At 44.5% G+C, this 20,266-nt stretch overlaps 1 protein-coding gene across 1 annotated transcript in view; it reads right to left on the bottom strand.

Moving 5' to 3' along the window:
* Positions 1 to 4,574: 4,574 nt before the first annotated feature.
* PGM5 (phosphoglucomutase 5) overlaps positions 4,575 to 20,266 on the bottom strand; it is a 188,792-nt gene continuing 173,100 nt past the window's right edge. Inside the window, exon 11 of the mRNA XM_057549000.1 lies at positions 4,575 to 6,074. Within this exon, the coding sequence (XP_057404983.1) occupies positions 5,985 to 6,074 (90 nt within the window). The 3' untranslated portion in view covers positions 4,575 to 5,984. The remainder of the gene's footprint in view (positions 6,075 to 20,266) is intronic.

Genomic DNA, 20,266 nt, shown 5'->3' with positions numbered 1-20,266 from the left:
GGGGAGAAGACCTAAATAGACATTTTTCCAAGGAAGACATACGGATGGCCAAGAGGCACATGAAAAGGTGTTCAACATCGCTAAGGATTAGAGAAATGCAAATCAAAACTACAATGAGATATCATCTCACACAAGTCAAAATGGCCATCATCAGAAAATCCACAAACGATAAATGCTGGAGAGGGTGTGGAGAAAAGGGAACCCTCTTACACTGTTGGTGGGAATGTAAATTGGTACAGCCACTATGGAGAACAGTATGGAGGTTCCTTAAAAAACTAAAAATAGAACTACCATATGACCCTGCAATCCCACTCTTGGGCAGATATCCGGAGAAAAACATGGTGCGAAAGGATACATGCACCCCAACGTTCATTGCAGCACTGTTTACAACAGCCAAGACATGGAAGCCACCTAATTGTCCATCGACAAAGGAATGGATAAAGAAGAAGTGGTACATATATACAATGAAATATTACTCGGCCATAAAAAAGAATGAAATAATGCCATTTGCAGCAACATGGATGGACCTAGAGATGTCATACTGAGTGAAGTAAGTCTGACAGAGAAAGAGAAGTATCGTATGATATCGTTTATATGTGGAATCTAAAAAGAAGTGATATAAATGAACATATTTACAAAAAGAAATGGACTCACAGACTTAGAGAATAAACTTATGGTTACCGGGGGGAAGGGTGGAGGGGAGGGATAGTTAGGGAGTTTGGGATTGACATGTACACACTGCTATATTTAAAAAGGATAACCAACAAAGACCTACTATATAGCACAGGGAACTCTGCTCAATGTTATGTGGCAGCCTGGATGGGAGGGGAGTCTGGGGGAGAATGGATACATGTATATGTACGGTGGAGTCGCTTTGCTGTGCACCTGAAACTATCACGACATTGTTAATTGGCTATACAATATAAAATGAAAAGTAAAAAAAAAAAAAAGTGTCCTGTTGTGATTAATGAGAATTCATTGGCCACCCCTGGAAGATTCACTCAGGGGAAGTAGACATTGTATCCCCTCTTCCTCCTGAAGTTTATGATAAAATTAATGGTGATGAATTGAGAACCATGATTCTGTGAACGGCAGGCAGGGCACTTAGACTATGAGAAAGTGCAGTCTTTACCGTTACCTCCTCTGAAATGTGAACGGCGGGGTTGGGGGGGGCTCATGTGTCAACAAGGGGAGGGAAATTCTCAGAGGTGATGACCCTCCAGTGTTTTAATCTTATCACGTCTAAGGAGCCACCTCCACCCCCCAGAAGATGAGCACGACAAGGTCAGTTATAGAATACACTGTGCTGCATCTTTTGCACATCTGAAATGTAGAGTGTATAGTTTTGGCCCCTCCACTCAAAAACTCACACTCCTATCCATCCTTTAAGATTCTACTTAAGCACACTGTCTTTGGTGAGGTATCTCCCCAGCCCACCTATTTTGTAAGGCACATACTAGGTGCTAAAAGACATGAGAAGATGATAAAGACATGGGTCTATACCTATCCCCATCCCTTCACCATATTCTATGCTCCATGACATGACAACTTAGGCTGATGCACATACCAAGTGGGTCGTCAGCCGCAGGAACCATCCACTGATGACGTCTCCAGCTGGTCGGAGTGGAGCAGGCATTCTGCTAAGCTCTGCCGCCTCCGATAATCTCTTGCTGTTTGTAACTTCTGAAGGGCCAAAGACTGATTTACTGGGAGTTACCTCATTTCCAAAGGCGCGTGATTTCTCAGCCCTTTCACCACTCAGGAATGGAAATCTCTTCAAGGCAGGTGTCTGGGATATCAGGGTCCACGTGTTTGGCGAGTAGCCGGTGGGTAATCAAGCAGTAAAATGGAGTCACCTGTTATATCGCTACCAGTTCCCGTAGATGCATTTCAAATTCCCCACACCGGCTACAGGCCACGGCTGATGGACGTGTTGTCGAGGTAAATCCTGTGCCTTACACTGGCCACGCTGGCCAATCAGAAGTCAACATGCCATTAACCCTGTCATTGCCTGTATTACCCGCAGAGAACACTGGCTCAGTGTGGCCAACTGTCAGCCCATTGTGCCACCATGGGATTGGTCATCAATCTGAAGCTTCCCGTGCAGAAAGCCTTCATGTCCTGTGCAAGCCCTTCAGCCTGCAACGTCACGCAGCACTATTTGCGCCAAGAATACGGTAGATGTAGGCTACACCTTGGATCAGTAAGATTGATAAAGGATCTCATTTTAATAATGGCTGTCTATCCATTTACAAGGTCAGTCAATAAACTCAAGAATCATAGATGAGGCAAAACAACTTTTTGATCTAGGGGACTGGCTCACACAGCGGCATATTTCACATGCTTGGTCCCCTCCCACTAAGCGCCTCCCTGGCACACATACACACACATTTCCAAACACTCCCTGGGAGGGTAGTGGTACTGCCCTCTCTGGGAATCACTGCATTATATACACTGGTGCTTGTCATTGCTCTGGAAGCACGTGGTGCAGTGAGTGGACACCTCAATCCTAGACGATCACAGGAGTGGCCTGACAGCTGCCGTACCCTATCCACAGTCCCTTCCACGATTCTCTCCTGTGGTCCCCACAACATTTGTGGACCTCTCCAGGCATCTACTCCTAAGAGAGACTGGTGGCTGAAGCTCTGTCTTTAAGAACCAAAGAACATTACATGCAGAAGGGTGACTTCCTGTCTTTCACTTCTCCTGAGGGTAAGGCAAGAGGATGTGCATGTATAGCTCAGCAAGAGAAGCCGGAATTTTATGTAAAGCAGAATTCATACCTTGGCAGTGTGATCTGAAGCAGGTTCCAGAGGCAGGCTGTGTCCTGAGCCACTAGAGGACCTTCCCTTTTGCAACCTCGCTGAGAAAAAGCTCCGTAAAAATAGGTGGCTGTGCAGCTGCTTCTTTCCGTAGCTGGGCCCAAGAATTTGCTTCCTCTGATATTTGCAACATTGTGTCTGCTTCAGCCCCACTCATGCAAGCCAAACTCTCACTGGACCCAAAGCAAGCCTCTTCTCCAGCCATCCTACCCCTCCACTTCCTAGTCTTTGTTCTTGCTACATTCACCCGTGGTGAAATTATATAAATGGTTACCAGGCCCAGGAAACTCCACTCTTTGGGAAATCCCTGAGGTGCTAGTGCCTTCCATCTCTGAGTCAGTCTCTCTGTGTATTCCCACAGCCGGTTGCTTGTGCCGCTGCTGTAACCATCACGTCTACCTGATTCGTTGTGCATGTTTGCCATAGCCTCCTGTTCCCAAACTACAAACTCACAGGAGCAGGAATAATATTTTATGCATCCGTTTGCTGCACCAAAAAAACCCAGGACTCTGCATAGAGTAGTTGTTCAACTGGTGTTTGCTGAATGAATGAACGAATTATATTTGTGTTGCTGGACACACATGACTCCATACTGAAATAAAGAAACAAGATTTTAAAAGGATTAATTTACATTTGAACTTCAAAGTTCGACATGATGAAAAGTTCAGCAACTTGAGAAAAAATATTGAAAAATAGGCTTAGCTGTCTAAGCCTGAGTGTATCTAGTTGTGCTGTCATTAACCTCCACTTTTTTTTTTTCTTTTTTTCTTTCTTTTTTAAATAAATTTGTTTATTTATTTTTGGCTGGGTTGGGTCTTCGTTACTGAGTGCAGGCTTTCTCTAGTTGCGGCGAGCGGGGGCTACTCTTTGTTGTGGTACGCAGGCTTCTCATTGCGGTGGCTTCTCTTGTTGCAGAGCATGGGCTCTAGGTGTGTGGGCTTCAGTAGTTGTGGCACACGGGCTTAGTAGTTGTGGCGCACGGGCTTAGTTGCTCCACAGTACATGGGATCTTCCCGGACAGGGCTTGAATCCGCACTGGCAGGCAGATTCTTAACCACTGCGCCACCAGCAAAGTCCCATGGACCTCCACTTTAAAGATGATGAGAACCAGGGGCTTCCCTGGTGGCGCAGTGGTTGGGAATCTGCCTGCCGGTGCGGGGGACGCGAGTTCGGGCCCTGGTCTGGGAGGATCCCGCGTGCCGCGGAGCAACTGGGCCCGTGAGCCACAATTACTGAGCCTGCGCGTCTGGAGCCTGTGCTCCGCAACAAGAGAGGCCGTGATGGTGAGAGGCCCGCGCACCGCGATGAGGAGTGGCCCCTGCTTGCCACAACTAGAAGAAAGCCCTCGCACAGAAACGAAGACCCAACACAGCCATAAATAAATAAATAAATAAATTTTAAAAAAAGATGATGAGAACCAAAGCCACAAGGCAAGTTGTATTCCATTGCTGATAAACTTCATAAGTAGTTCCTTAGAATCTCAGCTCAAAGCCACCCTACTATTATTTCGAAATGAAGACACTTGTGATGAAAGATTAGATGCCATGTTCGTTTCTTCTGACGCCCAAAGGCAGTTTTGAGCACTCTTCCTTCTCTGTTCCATTTATTTACTAAATTCCCAAGATCATAATGATGAAAACCAGCCCTTGCAAGTGTTCTGCAAGGCAGACTTATCAGAAGAGTGACCACTACTGGAGTTTCTCAAATGGCAAGACAAACAAATAAGCAAAAATCCACAATTCTTGTGTAAGGTTGAAATCAGAAATTTCTTTTTTATTAGCTACTAAAGGTCCTAGCAAGTTTCTGACAGAAGCATAGATAGAAAATGGAAACAAATACCTTGCTGGGAATGTCTCCCTGCTTGCCCTAATCTTGACTACAGCAATAACGCATTGCTGAACGGTCAAAGCGCACCATGTTATCTGTGCCAATGACATGATAAGTGGGTGCGTTCCCAAGGAAGCAAAACATATGCAAGCAGGTCCTGTGCACCCAGGGTTCTGGCTGAGGACTGACGGAGGCTGCCAGGGCCACAATATCTTTTTTCTGGGCAAATAAAGCCAGCTGTGACCCTCTGCTTTCCAGCAGGGGACCCCACCCTCCCTGACATCTCATCAGGCCCATCACTGTGCCACCAGCAAGGTTCTCTTCCAGCATCCACTTCATCTCCTACTTCTACAGCATTTCATTGTCTCCTTTTACAGCCATGACAAGTAAGATCTGAACTGTGTCCAAACAAGTGCATGAAAACAGGCCCTTATTGGGAGATAAGTTAGCAGAGTGAGAAAGTCAGAGAGACAGCCGACATGGTGGTATTTTGCCTTCTCAGCAGGAATCAGTATCAACTCATGTACCAACCCACGTGATATAATCAAGGCAGGGCCCGAAAATGTTCAGCATTCATTCTCAGAGTCCTGCTAGGAAATGATCTCCCACCTGTGTAATGAATGGTTGAATTTGAAGGAATGCAGCCTGCTTAATAGCTAGTATTGATATTATTTACAAAATAAGAGAGAAAAACACCCTTTGATATGTTTTGTTGAAAGTGTGTCATTGTGGTTTGTAGAAAGCTCTTGAAGATGTGAAGGGGGTGGCATGGGGACTTTGGAGATGGGAAGGAGGGTGAGTGGCCATCAGGTGGTTGGTGGGCATGAGGTGGGCTATTAGGAGTTCTACAACTTTCACCCATGGGAGACCTGACCTGGGATGAAAAGTTAAATCCTCCCCCTGCTGAGGAGAGCTTTCTTAGGTCTGTCCGGGAGCACCTGGGGCTTAGGGTCAGCTGACTTCTGGCACTGCACTCTCCTCTGTTATTCCAGAACCTTCTCTCACCTGACACCAATGATGCACAGATGCCATGACTATTCCCAGCCCACTGATTCTCTCTCAAAAGGGCAGGTTCCCTTGTGTGATAAAGCACAGATATCAGATGAAAGTGCAGCTTTCAGAGACCACGGAAGACCCTGTTGCATTTGCAGAAACTGACTAAAACCCAAACAAAACAGACTTTTTTTTCTTTCCCCACCTACCCCGCCCACCACCAAATCATCCTTTGTTTTTTTTCAAAGTCGTAAGAGGCACAAACAGGTAGCAAGAAGGCATGAGTGAAGCGTCCCCCGCCGAGCGCGTTCTTTTGGCCGTGGTGAGTGATCTGTCCTCCGTTCAGGTGATGACGGTGGGGCCCCTCCGGCCGGTTCTCTCGTGAATCTGGGATATTTTCAGCGCGATGGCTATGAGGGGGCTCAGCACTGCCTGGAAAAGGAGGAAGAAAGTCTGTGAACAACTCGAGTCAGTCACAGGAGGGCCGCAGGGATGGGTTTCTATTCCAAGCATCTGGATTCAGTTCTGATTTGCAGATCCGGACACCTGTTCTCTGGTCCCTGGTTTCCTCTTCCGTAAGAGGAGACTGAGTGGGCGGGGGGTTAGGGGGAGGAGAGGGAGCAGTTGATCTCCAAAGTCTTACCTGGCTCCCAAAAACATCGCTCTAAGATGGGAACTTGCACAACCCAACTACGAGAGTATTGAAGCATTTCAGGAACAGAGCGCTGTGAATCGAGGAAGTTCAGAAAACCCCACAGTCTTCCTCTGCTACATTCCCTCCCCAACACATACCCGCCCCCTCACCACACATACATGCGTGAACTTGAGGAAAAACACTCATTCTCCATCCTAAGTCCATGGACCTGATGAACCTACTCTCCTGATGTTTTGGAGAAGACAGACCAATCCATCAGCTAGTGCTGCAGAAAATAACTGCTCATTTCTTCCCATCATATGACACAGTGGCTCATGGGGCACCTCAGCGTCCCCTAGAAGGAGGTGGGGAGGTTTAGAGGCCTAGGGAAGAGATTCTTGGAAAGGTGAAGGACATGAAGGGGAGTAGGAATCACATCTTGCCCTTTAGCTGCGCATCATTTCATGAGACTCAGGCAGTGTTTTCCAAAGTGAGGAGCACACACCACTCAAGATGATTTTAGGTGGTGCAGGAGATTATTTTAGATGGTGCACGGGCATAGCACCAGAACACTGAGAAAGTCAGTCTATTTTCCATTCTTCTTCAATCCTCCTAATTTCATCAAAGAGGAAATCTATTTGCTGCCAATCTTTAACACTTTTACCAGGACAGAGCATGCCTCAGGCAAGAGTTACCTAGATAGAAGGTAATATCATTGTATGTTTTTATTGCATTTATTTTTTATGATGAATTTTATTTATCAAGGGATACTGTTTTATTTATCAAGGGAGTTTACCTAGGGATACTGTTTTTTCCATGGAGAGCACTGATGTAAGCTTTCTATAATAAAAAAAATAGATTTAAGTGAAAACAAAGTTAAGTCCATTTAAAGACGAATACTAACATAGGGGTACTGGCAGAAAAGAAGTTTGGGAAATACTGGCATAAGGGGAAAAAAGACAGCATATTGAGGAAAATAAAACCTGTATTTTTGGAGGGGAGAGAAAGATTCTATTACTTGCAACCTTCACGTATTCCTAACAGATAGAGGGACGGAGGGAATGCATGCATTCTAATCAGACAGCAAGAGCCCAAGCAAACACCCAGGGCACCAGAAGCACAGGTAGCCCAGTTCTCCTGAGTGGAGTGTGGACACAGGGCGTTCCTGAGCCATAAGTGAGCAAGACTTGTTTGGAGAGACCTAACCACCTGGGCCAAGTGTAAGGTTTTAATTCATTAGGTAAGGGGAGATGTTGGAGGTTTCTGAGCTAAAAGGTGACACTATCAGAGCTGTGCTTTGGAAAGAATGCTCTAGCAGCAAGTCTCATAGTTTAATACATTTATGGCTAAATGTATTACATTATCTCACTCTGTAAAGATGAAGAGATGAAGCAGCACAGATGTAATCTTGGAAGCCAGAAGAGAGATGAAAATCTAGAGCCTTTTCACAACTACACAAGCAAGTGCTGCTTCCTTCTGGTTCCACGTCCATAAACTTGATACACAGAAACAGAAGCATTTCTTTTCCTTTTAATAACCCAACTGGTGCCCAGAAAAATTTTCCACTGGCACATTTTGCCAGGCCCTGTTCCACAGGATGCCCATAGGGCAGCATCTGGATTCTTTAAGAGCCAAGCACCCACTTCGTATAGATGTCAGATTATTAGCTTTCCTCCTCTTCCTGTCTTTTCTCCCCTCTTTCCTTCTTCCCCCCTTTTCGGCTATCTAACTCTACATAACACCTATAAGAGAGGTAAAGTGAGGACAGAGAAAGAGAATAAAGCTAAAATCAATCACTTTGAGGTCCTGGAGGATGAATAAAGCTAAGATATCCTATCAATTTAAGAAAACGCAGTGAAACTGAATTTGAAACCCTAACCCTAACCCTCACTTTTTTTTGAACTGAAAATTAAGACATATTTTGTTTGACAGCATTGTGAGTTTCAAGATTAAGGATTTTCTACTCCTTACCTTTAAGTGGTGGTACCTATTGGCAAGAGGGTAAGGGAGCACAGTTGTAACCGATACTGTAAACACTGCAGGTGTTCTCTTAACTGATCTCTGCTGAACTCTACAGATGAACCTATGCTGCCCATTTCTTCTGTAAACCATCCTGACTGAGGTCCACTGCACACTGGATGTCTGTGACCAACAGATGACTCTCTAACATGCTCACCTACTTCTGCCTCTAGCAGTTATGTGCTTATTAGGAGTCAGTTACGTTTGTTCCTAAATATGTTAATGCCTGTTGTACTTGTTATTGAAACTATGAATTTACTAAATTATATGTAAACCAGGGAAATGTGAGAATAAATAGGAAGAGTTCTTTCTATGAAAATTAAGTTGAATGTTTTGGAAAGAATTAGATAATGGTGATTAGCCATGCCTGTCCAATTAGATGTGAGTGAGATGCTGTAAAGTACTGGGGAGAATTTTTTAAAGTATAGAAAGTTCTTTTTTCAGATTGCCTCACAAGTGGCCTTAAGTTCCCACTGACAATAAAGAAATTAAAGGTGAACATTACAGATGATGAATTATGAGTGGGAATCTTTTTTTTTTTTTTTTTGAGTGGGAATCTTTTGAAGAAAGATAATCACAACACCAAAGAGTATGCTCATATTCAAAGAAAAGGTGTTGGACCAAAATTAAAAGATTGGCAAAAAAACATACATTTATATGTTTTGTGCTAAAAATAGAATGGTCAAGATATGTGTACATTTAATTACCCCTTTTAACTCTCTTTTTGGAGTAGTGAATTAAGTACTTGTTCCTTATCCTGACCATGTCAGAGAAGAAGGCTTCCATGGTAATTATGCAAACTGAAAGGAAGGAAACACATGGAAATTCTCTATGAGGAAGACCTTGAACGTGGGAACTCCCACCCTGAGCAAAGAGTTCCAGGCCAGCCTGACACAGAAGCTGTGGAACAATCTGCCCTCAAGAGACCGTGAGGGTTTGGGAAGAAAAACATCAGTGATGATCACCATGGACTGAATACTACTGAGGTTCTTTCACACATTTTTCAGGAACCCAGAAAGTCTTTACATGCTTGTAGGGTCCTAGGGAATTCTGGGAGAGGTCCCTAAAAGTGCCCAAGTTTGAATTTTTTGCCAGCCTTGTGAAATAGGAGCTTCAAGTCATAATTTAAGGATCATAAAGTATTTTTTTTCTTGCTAGAGTGTGCATGTGAATGTGTGTGTGTACACAGAATGCATGGTCTAGAATGAATGGTCACACCATGAGAGCAGGAGCTTTGTCTAATTTAGGGCTAGAAAAGTGCTGTTACTTAGGAGGCATTGAATAAATATTGGTGGAATAAAAGGATGCTATATCAGTTTGATGAAAAGAAAATGATGAGGCTGATAGAGACTTCTGTGGCCATTCATGAAGGGCACTCTGGGTGAGCTTGAGGGTCAGTAGTACCGAATTTTTACTGTCATGTTTTTCTTTAGAAATCACAGCTTTGGTACATGTGACTCCCAGATACTTTTCTCATTTGATCAACCATTCATCATGGAAAAGGGAGAGAGGGAGATTCATTTTTCTGAAGCAATTGGAAAGGCCCTCAGACTGGGGAGTGAGAAGAGGGGTGAAAAATTAGAAGCCTGCGGATGTGAAATTTCTGAGGAGGAGCTGGACACAGAGCTTAAGAAACAGAGAGGAGCATGGGATGATCTAATTTGATTCTTTCACGTGACAGATGAGGAAACTGAGCCCAGAGAGGAGAGATGATTGGCCCAGGGTCACACGTCTGTTTGGTGGCTGAGCTGGGATAAGGACATAGTGATTCTTCCTCTACTGCTCTTTCCATGACACAATTCTGAACACGAGACCCGTGAATGACAAGGAAAAACAGAGCGGACAAGATGAGCCTAAGAGGAGAGAGAAAGAAAAAGTAGGATCGTCATCCCACTGTACTAGGCCAGTCCCACATCAGATGAGGGCTCAGATAGGACCGATTAGCCATCCCCACTGACCAAGAACAGATGGACAGTGGGGAGAAGAGCATTTCCGGTTTTGTGAACGTATTAGACGTTCCAAGATGACTCTTGGTGAATAAAGGAAATAAACTAATAGAGACTATAATCTATTAGAAATATAGCATCTTTTTTCTAATTCCAGTGCTTCTCAGAGTGCTTGACATAGCTTTTCTACACTCAAGAGTAGGACACAGTGAGAGCTCATCCTGCAGCAAACGGCATCGGCAATGCCTCCATTCGAGGGTACTCACACCGCGGCTCCATTCGACCTTGGAGGTTTGGGTGGCTTTTGCTGTCATCTCAGGTTAATAAGCCTAGAGAGGGAAATGGAGTCTGTCTCTATTTCAAATTCTGATACTTTGTTCATCATGGATTTTTTTGCATTGGTTTTGATTTCTTAAAGTATTGCATTACAATATTTATCTTGAGTACTGAATTTTTTGGCACCCCCTTAAATTCTACACCCTGCTAACCTCAGCCTCATCCTAGCCCTGTGTTAGGCTTTAACCTGTTCATACCCCATGGAAGGAAAGAGAAGCCTTCTTCTTTCCCTTTCTTTTTCATCTTCTCTCTTGTTCTATATTGTTGTTGTTTTGATTCACATTCATGTAAATTGGAGCCATAAAAACAAGCCCCTAACAAATGAACTTCTTACCCTGACCGGCAATAGACAAGGAGAGGTGTAAATGATCTGAATGTCACAAGACTCAAAGTAAATAGTTAACTGATTTTTTGGGAGAAAAACAAATGCTAACCAGAAACACAATCACTTATTAAGTAAAATTTGTCCGAATGTGTGGAGGGAGCCCAGGGCTTGGCTGGTCCCAATGAGGACTGTGCATGAGGAGAGTCAGAGAAGTATCCATGTGGGAAGGAGCGCATGCGGAAGACAGTACGTATCCTAGTTCATGGTTTGAGGCAGGTAATAAAACCTGGAGAACGCAGATCATTCAACAACATAAAACACTGACATTCTGACATCCATAAAACAGGGATTTACAACAAATGCCACGTTCGCCTGATGCTTAGAGGCAACTTGCATCAACACTCCTTCTTGGGTTAAAGATGAATCACCTTTCTCTCATGATTTCATTCAAACATTCATTTTTAGTCCGTGTGTAGTCTGCTTAGTCTAAGGCAGTGGTTCTCAAACTTGAGTGTGTATCAGGATCACCTGGAGGGCCTGATAAAATGCAGATTGCTGGACTCCTCCCCTGGGGTTGCTGATTTAGGACATCTGGGTTGGGGCCCAAGAATCTGCATGTCTAACAAATCCCAGGCGATGCTGACGCTGCTGGTCCTGGAACCACACTTTGAGAACCTCTGTCCTAAGGTACGCCCATAAGTGTGCCTGTCAAATTCCTTGCTCCAGCTGGAGGCTAGGTTGCCTTGTTTGTTCACATGATCCCACTCCTTGGCCATAGCCGACTGGACCAGGAGTAGGTCCCTGACCTACAGGCAGCTGATCCATAGGCTGGCCAGTGACTGAGCAATAGCCTGAGGCAAAACCTGAACCAGCTGATCAGATTTTTTTCTGATCAATTTTTTTAAATTGGTAAGTAATGAAAGAATAAGCCAGCCAGCAGTGGGAGCTAAATTAACCACGAGGTTATAATTCACTAATCACAAGGGCATAAGGCGCCAGGGTAATCCAGGATTGCGAGAAAGCAGAGATTCTGAGAAATATGAAAAATTCTAAGAAATTTAGAAAAGATCTTGGAGAAATAAAAATTAAACAGAGCAGAGGGAGATGAATAAAGAGTTGGTAGAGAGAAAAGGATGGCGTACGTCGCAATAATCTCGAAAGTAAAGATCCACTAACTCTTGCCAGGCGGGCCTGAATCAATAACTTGCTCGAGGTCTAGTGTCCGAGACCTGTCCCTACTCTTGGATTTCTTGAGTTACCTTTGGTCTGTTTGTGCACTAAAATAAATCAAAATTTTAAAACAAATTAAAACAAAATCACACTAATAAACAAACCCCGAGTATGTTTTTCTTGGATCATTTTGAGGAACCATCATTATCCAGCTTTCCACCACCAGTGAGAAAAAGCTTTTATTCCTCATAAAACTAAACGTCTTGCAAATTGCAATTACCTTCCTCACCAAATCAGCTCATGGTACCACCTTCCCCTTTCCGCTACTAGCAGATCCCACCAATCTCTCCATCAGCTGGGCTGGAAGTGCACTTTGGTGAGTCTTTCTCTCTTTTCGCCACATCTAAGCAGTCACCCACTCCTTCTCATCCCATGGCTCCTTCCTTTAACACAGTCCCCTACTACCCCTGGCTTGCAGGAGTCTGCTGACTCTTCCCAGGCTCACCAGAGTGCGCTTTTAGGAACCCTAATGTAAAAGTCCTGGATGGTTTCCTAAGCCTAAGGTCTGCCCTCGCAGCATGGCTGTCAGCTTCTTAACAGTTGGGTCTTACCCTCTCTGGTAGGCAGAATACTATGCCTCAACCCCCAAAGATATCATGTCCTGTCCCCTGCAATCTGTGAACGTGACCTTATTTGGAAAAAGGGTCTTTGCAGATGTGGTTAAGTGAAAGATTCCGAGATGACAAGATTATCCTGGATTTTCCAGCTGGGCCCTAAATGCAATCACAAGAGTCCTTATAGGAGAGGGTCAGAGGGAGATCATACGCACACACAGAGGAGAAAGTGATGTGGCAACGGGGACAGAGATGGTGGTCACCAGCCAAAGAATGCCTGCAGCCACCAGAAGATGGAAGAGCGAGGAAAAGATCCTCTCCCAGAGGCTCCAAAGGGAGGTGTGTGCCTGCCGACACCTTGATTTCAGAATTCTGGCCTCTTGAACTCTGAGGGAATACATTTCTATTGTTTTAAGTAACCCAGTTTGTGGTAATTTGTTACACAGCAGCCAAAGGAAGTGAGTACACCCCTCCTTTCCACAATTCCTCCCCAGTCTTCTGCCTGCTCCTTGTCTCACCCCACTGCACCCCTTGAATGGTGACTTCTCAGCCCACGCTCTTCTCCACTTTTACATGTGTTGTTCTTTCATTTTGGACCGATGCTGAAATCTCACCCATCCCTCAAGGCCTTTTTCATGAAATCTCTCTGATAGTCCCAGGAAGGATCTCTCCATTCTCTGACCCCTTCACTTGCTTCTCTGATGATTCCTTTTTATCTTGATTTACAGGAATTTGTAGGGGTTTTCTTTTCTTTCCTCTATCACATTAACTAAACTCTAAGTTACTAGAAGGCAAAATTTTTCTTAAATGTGTCTGTTTCCCTCCCAATACTATGTGTCTTGCCCATAAGAGATGCTGAAAGAAATGGTGGGCTTGGGATATTGTTTCGAGTGTTTAGTGCAGTGGGCGGTATAGTGAGAAACTCACTGGTGCTTTGCACCCCCTTCATCAGGAAGATTCACCAGGACGAGATGAGACCGTCCATCCAGTCTCCCTCCTGCCTCTTCCTCAGCCCAGGGGGAAGCCAGGAACTGCTCTGCCTGTGAAGGGTTAGCAGGTGCTTGGGTGGTTCTAATTAGCACTAACTGCTAATGTGGAGATAGGGCTGAATGAAACCTTCACAACCCAGAGTTCAAAGAAAAGGAAAGCTGTCCAATCCGAGAAAGCAGGAAAGGGAAAAGAACTCCGAGAAAAGGATGGCCTGTGGCAGTGGAAAGGACTATTAGGGAAAAGACCCCGTGCCCCTGCCCAGAGCAGTGCCCCAGACAGAGGACAGGACAACAGCAGAGGTGAAGGCAACCACAGAGACCTGCACTCTCCCCCAGGACGGCGTGTGCCCTCTCCCTGCTCCATCCCCTCTGAGCTGTTTTATATGCTCTGGAAAAGGGAAGGAGCCCCAGATGGCTACTGCTGACCTTCTTGCCGACTCAGACGGGACTTAGCCATGCAATACAGAAATGTGACATTTCTTGCATCACAGGAGTCGTGGAAAAATCCATACCTGCTATAATTATAAACTTGGAGGCATCCTCTGGCTTTGTTTCCAATGCGTCTCAGCATTGGAGAAAGTTTCTTTCTTTTTTTTTTTTTCTGAAGTCTTTTTTTAATTGAAGTATAGTTGATGTACAATGTTGTGTTTCAGGTCTACAGCAAAGTGATTCAGTTATATATTCAGTTATACATATATAATTCAGTTATATATATATATATATATATATATATATATATATATATATATATTCTTTTACAGATTCTTTTCCCTTATAAGTTATTACAAAATACTGAGTAGAGTTCTCTGTGCTATACAGTAGGGAGAAAGTTTCTGATTACATTGCCCTTCAAATCCTGAACCCTTACACAATGTAACAGAGAGAGCCAAGTACAGGAACCTGTAACTAACTGTCAGGGCAAATTTATAAGGGCCCTGCCTGAAGAGGTAAGCAGGGGTGGAAATCTATGCCAGCTTCTCTCAGCAAGCCAGGCATCCTGGCAAGGGGCTGCATTTTCCCAGAGGAAGGGTGCCTTTGTCTTTTCACAAAGATGTCATCCCCTAGCCTCACCACCCTGTGTATTCCCGTTGAGAGAACCTTTTTCTAATTTGCACAAAGGAGCCCTAGAGGCGAGATGCTGTCCTGTTTACAGAAGCCCAGATTTTGGGTAACAAAGATGACTAGCTATTTCAAATCCACATGAGAAGTGTCTAGAAGAGAAATTGTAACAAAAAAAAAAAAAAAATCAAGTACATTTATTGCTAATAAAAGTTAAGTGAGGGCTTCCCTGGTAGCACAGTGGTTGAGAATCTGCCTGCCAATGCAGGGGACACAGGTTCAAACCCTGGTCTGGGAAGATCCCACACACCGTGGAGCAACTAAGCCCTTGAGCCACAACTACTGAGCCTGTGCTCTAGAGCCCGCAAGCCACAACTACTGGGCCCGTGCACCACAACTACTGAAGCCCGCACGCCTAGAGCCCATACTCTGCAACAAGAGAAGCATGGCGATGAGAAGCCCGCACACCACAACAAAGAGTAGCCCCCTCTGGCTGCAAGTAGAGAAGGCCCGCGCACAGCAACAAAGACCCAATGCAGCCAAAGATTAAAATAAATAAAATAAATAAATTTTAAAAAAAGATTCGTCCTTAAAAAAACAAAAAGTTAAGTGAAAATGCTAAACACTGCAAACATTTTGCTCTTTAATATAATACATAAAACCATGGTCCTAACTTTAATCCCCTTTTCATGTAATAAATCTATCTATCCATCTTGATCCAAAATGGACCTAAAATTAACCAAAATAGAGAATATGAAAAATGACTATAGATAAATCTGAATTCCGAGCCCAACCCTGAGGGAACCCATCTATTTTGTGAATGTCAGAAAACAGGCCTCCATAAAAGCTCTCTTCTGAGGGGGAGAAAGCCATTCCAGGATATAAGCGATGAGATACTCCCAAAGAAGTTCAATCAAAGCAAAAACTAAGCTAGCATTTTGGGAATGCAGTGACGAGCCTAACAGAAACCACACTGACCAGGCCAGTTGGGCCTCCTTCTCCACAGCCCTCCCCACCTTTGCAACTGACTTGGGACTTTAGGAAGCAAAAGGCAGTGCTTAGGTTGCAAATCCAAAATAAATCAGAGAAGTCATGAAGCCATTTTTCCTCTTTATTCCTATAAATTGGAGCTGCTTCCGGTCCCTACTCAGAAGTACTGTGTTGGGCTGGAGGAGAGAAAACAAACATGCTGGCCAGCATTTGGGGGCACAGCCAAAAGGCACTAAGCAGAATCTTGGTGGCCTTTCATTGTCCTGTCATGTAAACACAGACCAACCTGCAAGAGTTCACAGCTTCCATTTTATAGAACCGCTCCCCTGGTCACTCTTTCCCTTTTCCCCTTTCTTCTCTTCTCTCTTTCTATCCCCTCATCTGCCACCAAAAACATTGCAAAAACATTGGAAATGACTAACTGGTTCAGATCGCCACAATTTCTGCTGTCCTCCTCCAATGTCCCTATTGTGTCTTCACGTTTCGACTCCACAGCAGACTTCAAAGGTTTCCCTGATGTAGAATGCACTTTCCAGTTTAGAGGGAACCTAGAGTTGCCCACCCCCCTACCGCCACTTGCAAAACTGTTACCAGAAATATAACTGCAAGACTGAAAGCAGAGGTTTAAAAAAAAAAGAACCACTCTCCAGTTCAAGTTCTCAAAGGACTCTCCTTGTAGCCATTTGCCTCCTCTTTTGAAGCCAAGGTCTAGGTTATTAGTAGTTGTCAGTTTTTAAAAACTAGGTTCCTAGGGTTGGAACAATAAAGTGATTCAGCTTGGCTTTCTGCGTATAGATCCCAGAAAGCCTGGCTCCTTAGAGGTGGATTAAAAGCATCAACAGAAGTCTCCCAAAGACTGGTCAGCAGACTGCTACCTGAGGCCGAGGTAAGAATCACCTGGGGATGCTGTTGTGGGCTCCCGTCATGGAGATGCTGCTTCAGTGAATCTAGGGACCAGGAAGGGAATGTGTAGCTCTACAAGCTCCCACAGTGATTCTGGTGCACACCCAGGTCTTGAAAGCACACTTATTCTAGAATCTGCAGTGAAGAATGGTGGTTATAAGCATGGACTCTGAAGCCAAACTGCCTGGCTCTACCCCTTATGAGCTGTGCAAGCTTGGGCACGCACCTTAACCTCCCTGAACCTTCATTCTCTTTCCATGAAATAGGGAACACTTACCTATTGTGATGGGGCTAGACTGGGGCATGCAAACAGGAGATCCATGGCCACCAGATCCACTCAACCATCTCTTATTTTTGCTGGCACAAAATTAATATGTATTTTAAAAAATATGAACTGAATGCCTTTAGATGGCATGCCAGTTCTAACTAACAACTTCCTACTGTTCTATGCCCTGCTGCCCTGTTCACATTGGTGAGTTATCTGCCGGTCATTTGAATTTCCGACCTCAGGGTTTGCCACGGGGTGCATACCCTGTAGTCACCCATGCCTGTCACAGGAAGCTGGCTGCTGTCAGTGATGTGGGTGGTGGGTGTGTTGGTGAGAGGGTGGTGCACGCCCCCAGGGCTGCTCCTGAGTGCGGCTTTTGCTCCTGAGTGTGGCTTCACGTGGGGAAGAGGAGACCTATGGATACAGTACCAAAAAGCTCCTGACTGAGTTTCGAGGTGTCCTGACCCCAGATCTTACACCCTCTCCACCCTGGAAAAGCACCTGCAGCCAACCTGGGTTTAGTGGCTGTACAACTTGAGGCCCAATATGGAACGTCTATCAGGACTATAGGGCATCCCTGGAGACGTGTGATTCTTAGACATAGGTGGTCATAGGTTTTTCCTCAAGGTGCACTTTAGATCATGAAACCAAGCTTGGAACCTCAGCCAGCTTCCCTATATCTTCCTCAGTCTGCAGTGTCCACTGGACTTTTGAATTTGGTTCATTTAACAGAAATCGAACACGTTTGCACACTGTTCTTATTCATCCAAACTAACTCACCTTTCCACACTTCCAAAAGACCAGTTACAAATATTTGGTTCCAAAGCCCTCATAGGTCTAGGCTCAGAAAGACTATTCCAAATACTACATTTAAGCTTCCTTTCTTTCATGGCATTACTGGATCACTGTGGTGTCATCAGTGCCACACACCGATACCTAGTGTTTCTCTCCTCCCTGCCACAGAAGGCTGAGCTTCCAGGCCTTCTCATGGTCAGGCGGGGCCCTTTGACAATTTCCAGGCAGTGGGTTAAGAGCAGAGGAGATGTGGTCACTTTCAGCCAAAGCTCTTCCTCTCCTTACGGTAACCAGCTGTTGGGGAGCAAATCTGCCACTCCAAAGTGCCTCTTTAGCACGTGGGTTATTTCGAGCTGAAAACAATGAAGGCCCAAAAGACTCAGGAAGAAATTTTGACTTTCCCCCTAACTGCCTAAAAAATAAATTAGATAGAGGGCCTGTTCCCAGAATAGAGCTTTCACCAGAGACATCTGCAAAGAATATGGGCTTGGTGTCGGGGGAGAAACAGGGCCTAGAGATGCATCCACTCTAAGTCCCATTGTTTCTGCACAGCCCAGAAAACATTTATTTACCAAACATTTGCTTTTCCATCTCCAGGTCAACTGCCTTCCTCCTTTTTGAAGTCCCAAGCCCTTACAACATCTTCTTTTATCTTTAGCTGAAGATGGTATTTAAGGTGAAGGTTTCAGCCATTTGGGCGAGTTACTCAGTTTTTCTGGGTCTCCCCAGTTGTAGACATGTTATTAAAATTTTGTTTGATTTTCTCCTGTTAATCTGTCTCACGTCAGTTAGCCCAGCCAGAAGAACCTAGAGGGTAGAGGACAATTTCTCCCTCCCTAACACAGCGATGTTCTGGGCACCTGTTCTGTACACTTGGACCCTGGAGTAAGAACACAGAGGCAAGCACCCAGCCAAGCTGTGGTGAATATATAATAGGAATTAGAAGTAAACCTTATTTTCAGTGGTGGTTTTAAGCCAGTGAGATTTTGGGGTTGTTGGTTACCATGGCACTGGTCTAGCCCATCTGGACTAATGAAAATATTATTCACTAAAACGAAGTGGGAAATGCCATTTCAAAAACATTTTCCAAATCAGAAGGTGTGAAGAAAGAGAATATGTCTTGGAAACTCTATACTGCTGAACTATTGTTTGCCTTTAGGCATTAGGCCACCTTTATTATATTGGATATTCTGAAGCCAATTAAAAGGATAAGAATGATGTAATAGTTTTCAAACATGGATGCAAATTCTTTGGGATTCTTTCCATTAAGAGGTGGGTCTAGTCCCTCTTCCCTTGAAACTTGGCAGCCTTATTCAACCAATACAGTTTGACAGAAGTGCTGTTCTGTGACTCGTGAGCCTGGGTCACGTAGCCCGGCAGCTTCCCCCTATTGCCCTCAGCAATGTTATATGCAAGAAGACTTACTATCTCGAGGCCAAAAAGGTAAAGAGGCCTCCAGAAGACTCCAGCTCCCAGCCATTTGAGTCACTCCCAGTTTTCCTAGTTTTCCCATCAGAGACCCCAGACATCAGGGAGCAGAGGCAAGTTATCCCACTGTAGCACGTCCAAATTCCTAGCCTACAGGGTCCATGAGCGGGCAGAAATCATTGTTGTAGGGTGCCACGAAGTGTTAAGGTGATTTGTGAAGCAACAATAGGCAACCAGAGTGAAAGGTGAGCCGTCTAAACAGAACTTTAGGCTGATACATTGCTTGACTATTCATGAGGTAGGGAAAGAAGTTAAGGCTTAAGTACAGTGAGAGAACTTATAGTATGTTGGTTGAATGCATGGATCCATTAGGCTTGGGCTTAATTCCATCTCCAGCACTCACTAGATAAGGTTCTTAATCTCTCTGTGCATCATTGTATTTTACTGAGCATCAATTTTGAAATTGGGATGCTAATAATTGTTCCTGCTCCACAGGGTGATAAACATGAAATGAGATACAGCATGGCCCTCAGCGGCATCCCCAGCCCTGCACTTGTGACTCTGTCACTGAAGGCTGCCAGGAGGCCTCACCCTGCTAAATATGCAGCTTGCGCATATGAACATCAGATAATTCCCGCTCTTGCCTAAGCAGTCTTGGAAGCCAGAAGATGTTATGTTTCCTGGCTGGGTTTAGGTCACAGGCAATAGAACTGGCTACACAAGAAGACAGAGAATTGATTTACTGGCTTGCAAAAGTCTTGGGAAAAGGAAATTCCTTTCCTTGCTCTCATCTATAGTTTGTGCCTCGGGTTCTGAAGTTTTAATTCTTCTTCAGCAGTTTTTAATAGCGGACACTGAATATGTACCATGTGCCAAGCACTATTCCAAATTCATGCGTTGAGTTAACCTTTATAATAGATGGTTATATTTTATGTAATCTGTAACAGATATATCTATCAGGTGAGGTAGGTAATATTATCCCCATTTTACAGATGAGAAAACTGAGGCTCAGAGGCGTTACATCACTTGCTCAAAGACACACAGCTGGTAAGTGGCAGAGCTGAGCTCTGAACCCAGTTGGTGCCATGAATTTAACAGCAAAGCTGGGCTGTATCTCACTACCCTAGATTGCCCTTCTACTGAGGGAA

This window comes from Balaenoptera acutorostrata, chromosome 6, assembly GCF_949987535.1.
Source record: "Balaenoptera acutorostrata chromosome 6, mBalAcu1.1, whole genome shotgun sequence".
Lineage (NCBI taxonomy): Eukaryota > Metazoa > Chordata > Mammalia > Artiodactyla > Balaenopteridae > Balaenoptera > Balaenoptera acutorostrata.
Note: the sequence above shows the minus strand (reverse complement) of the source record. Positions and strands in the feature narration are given on the sequence as shown.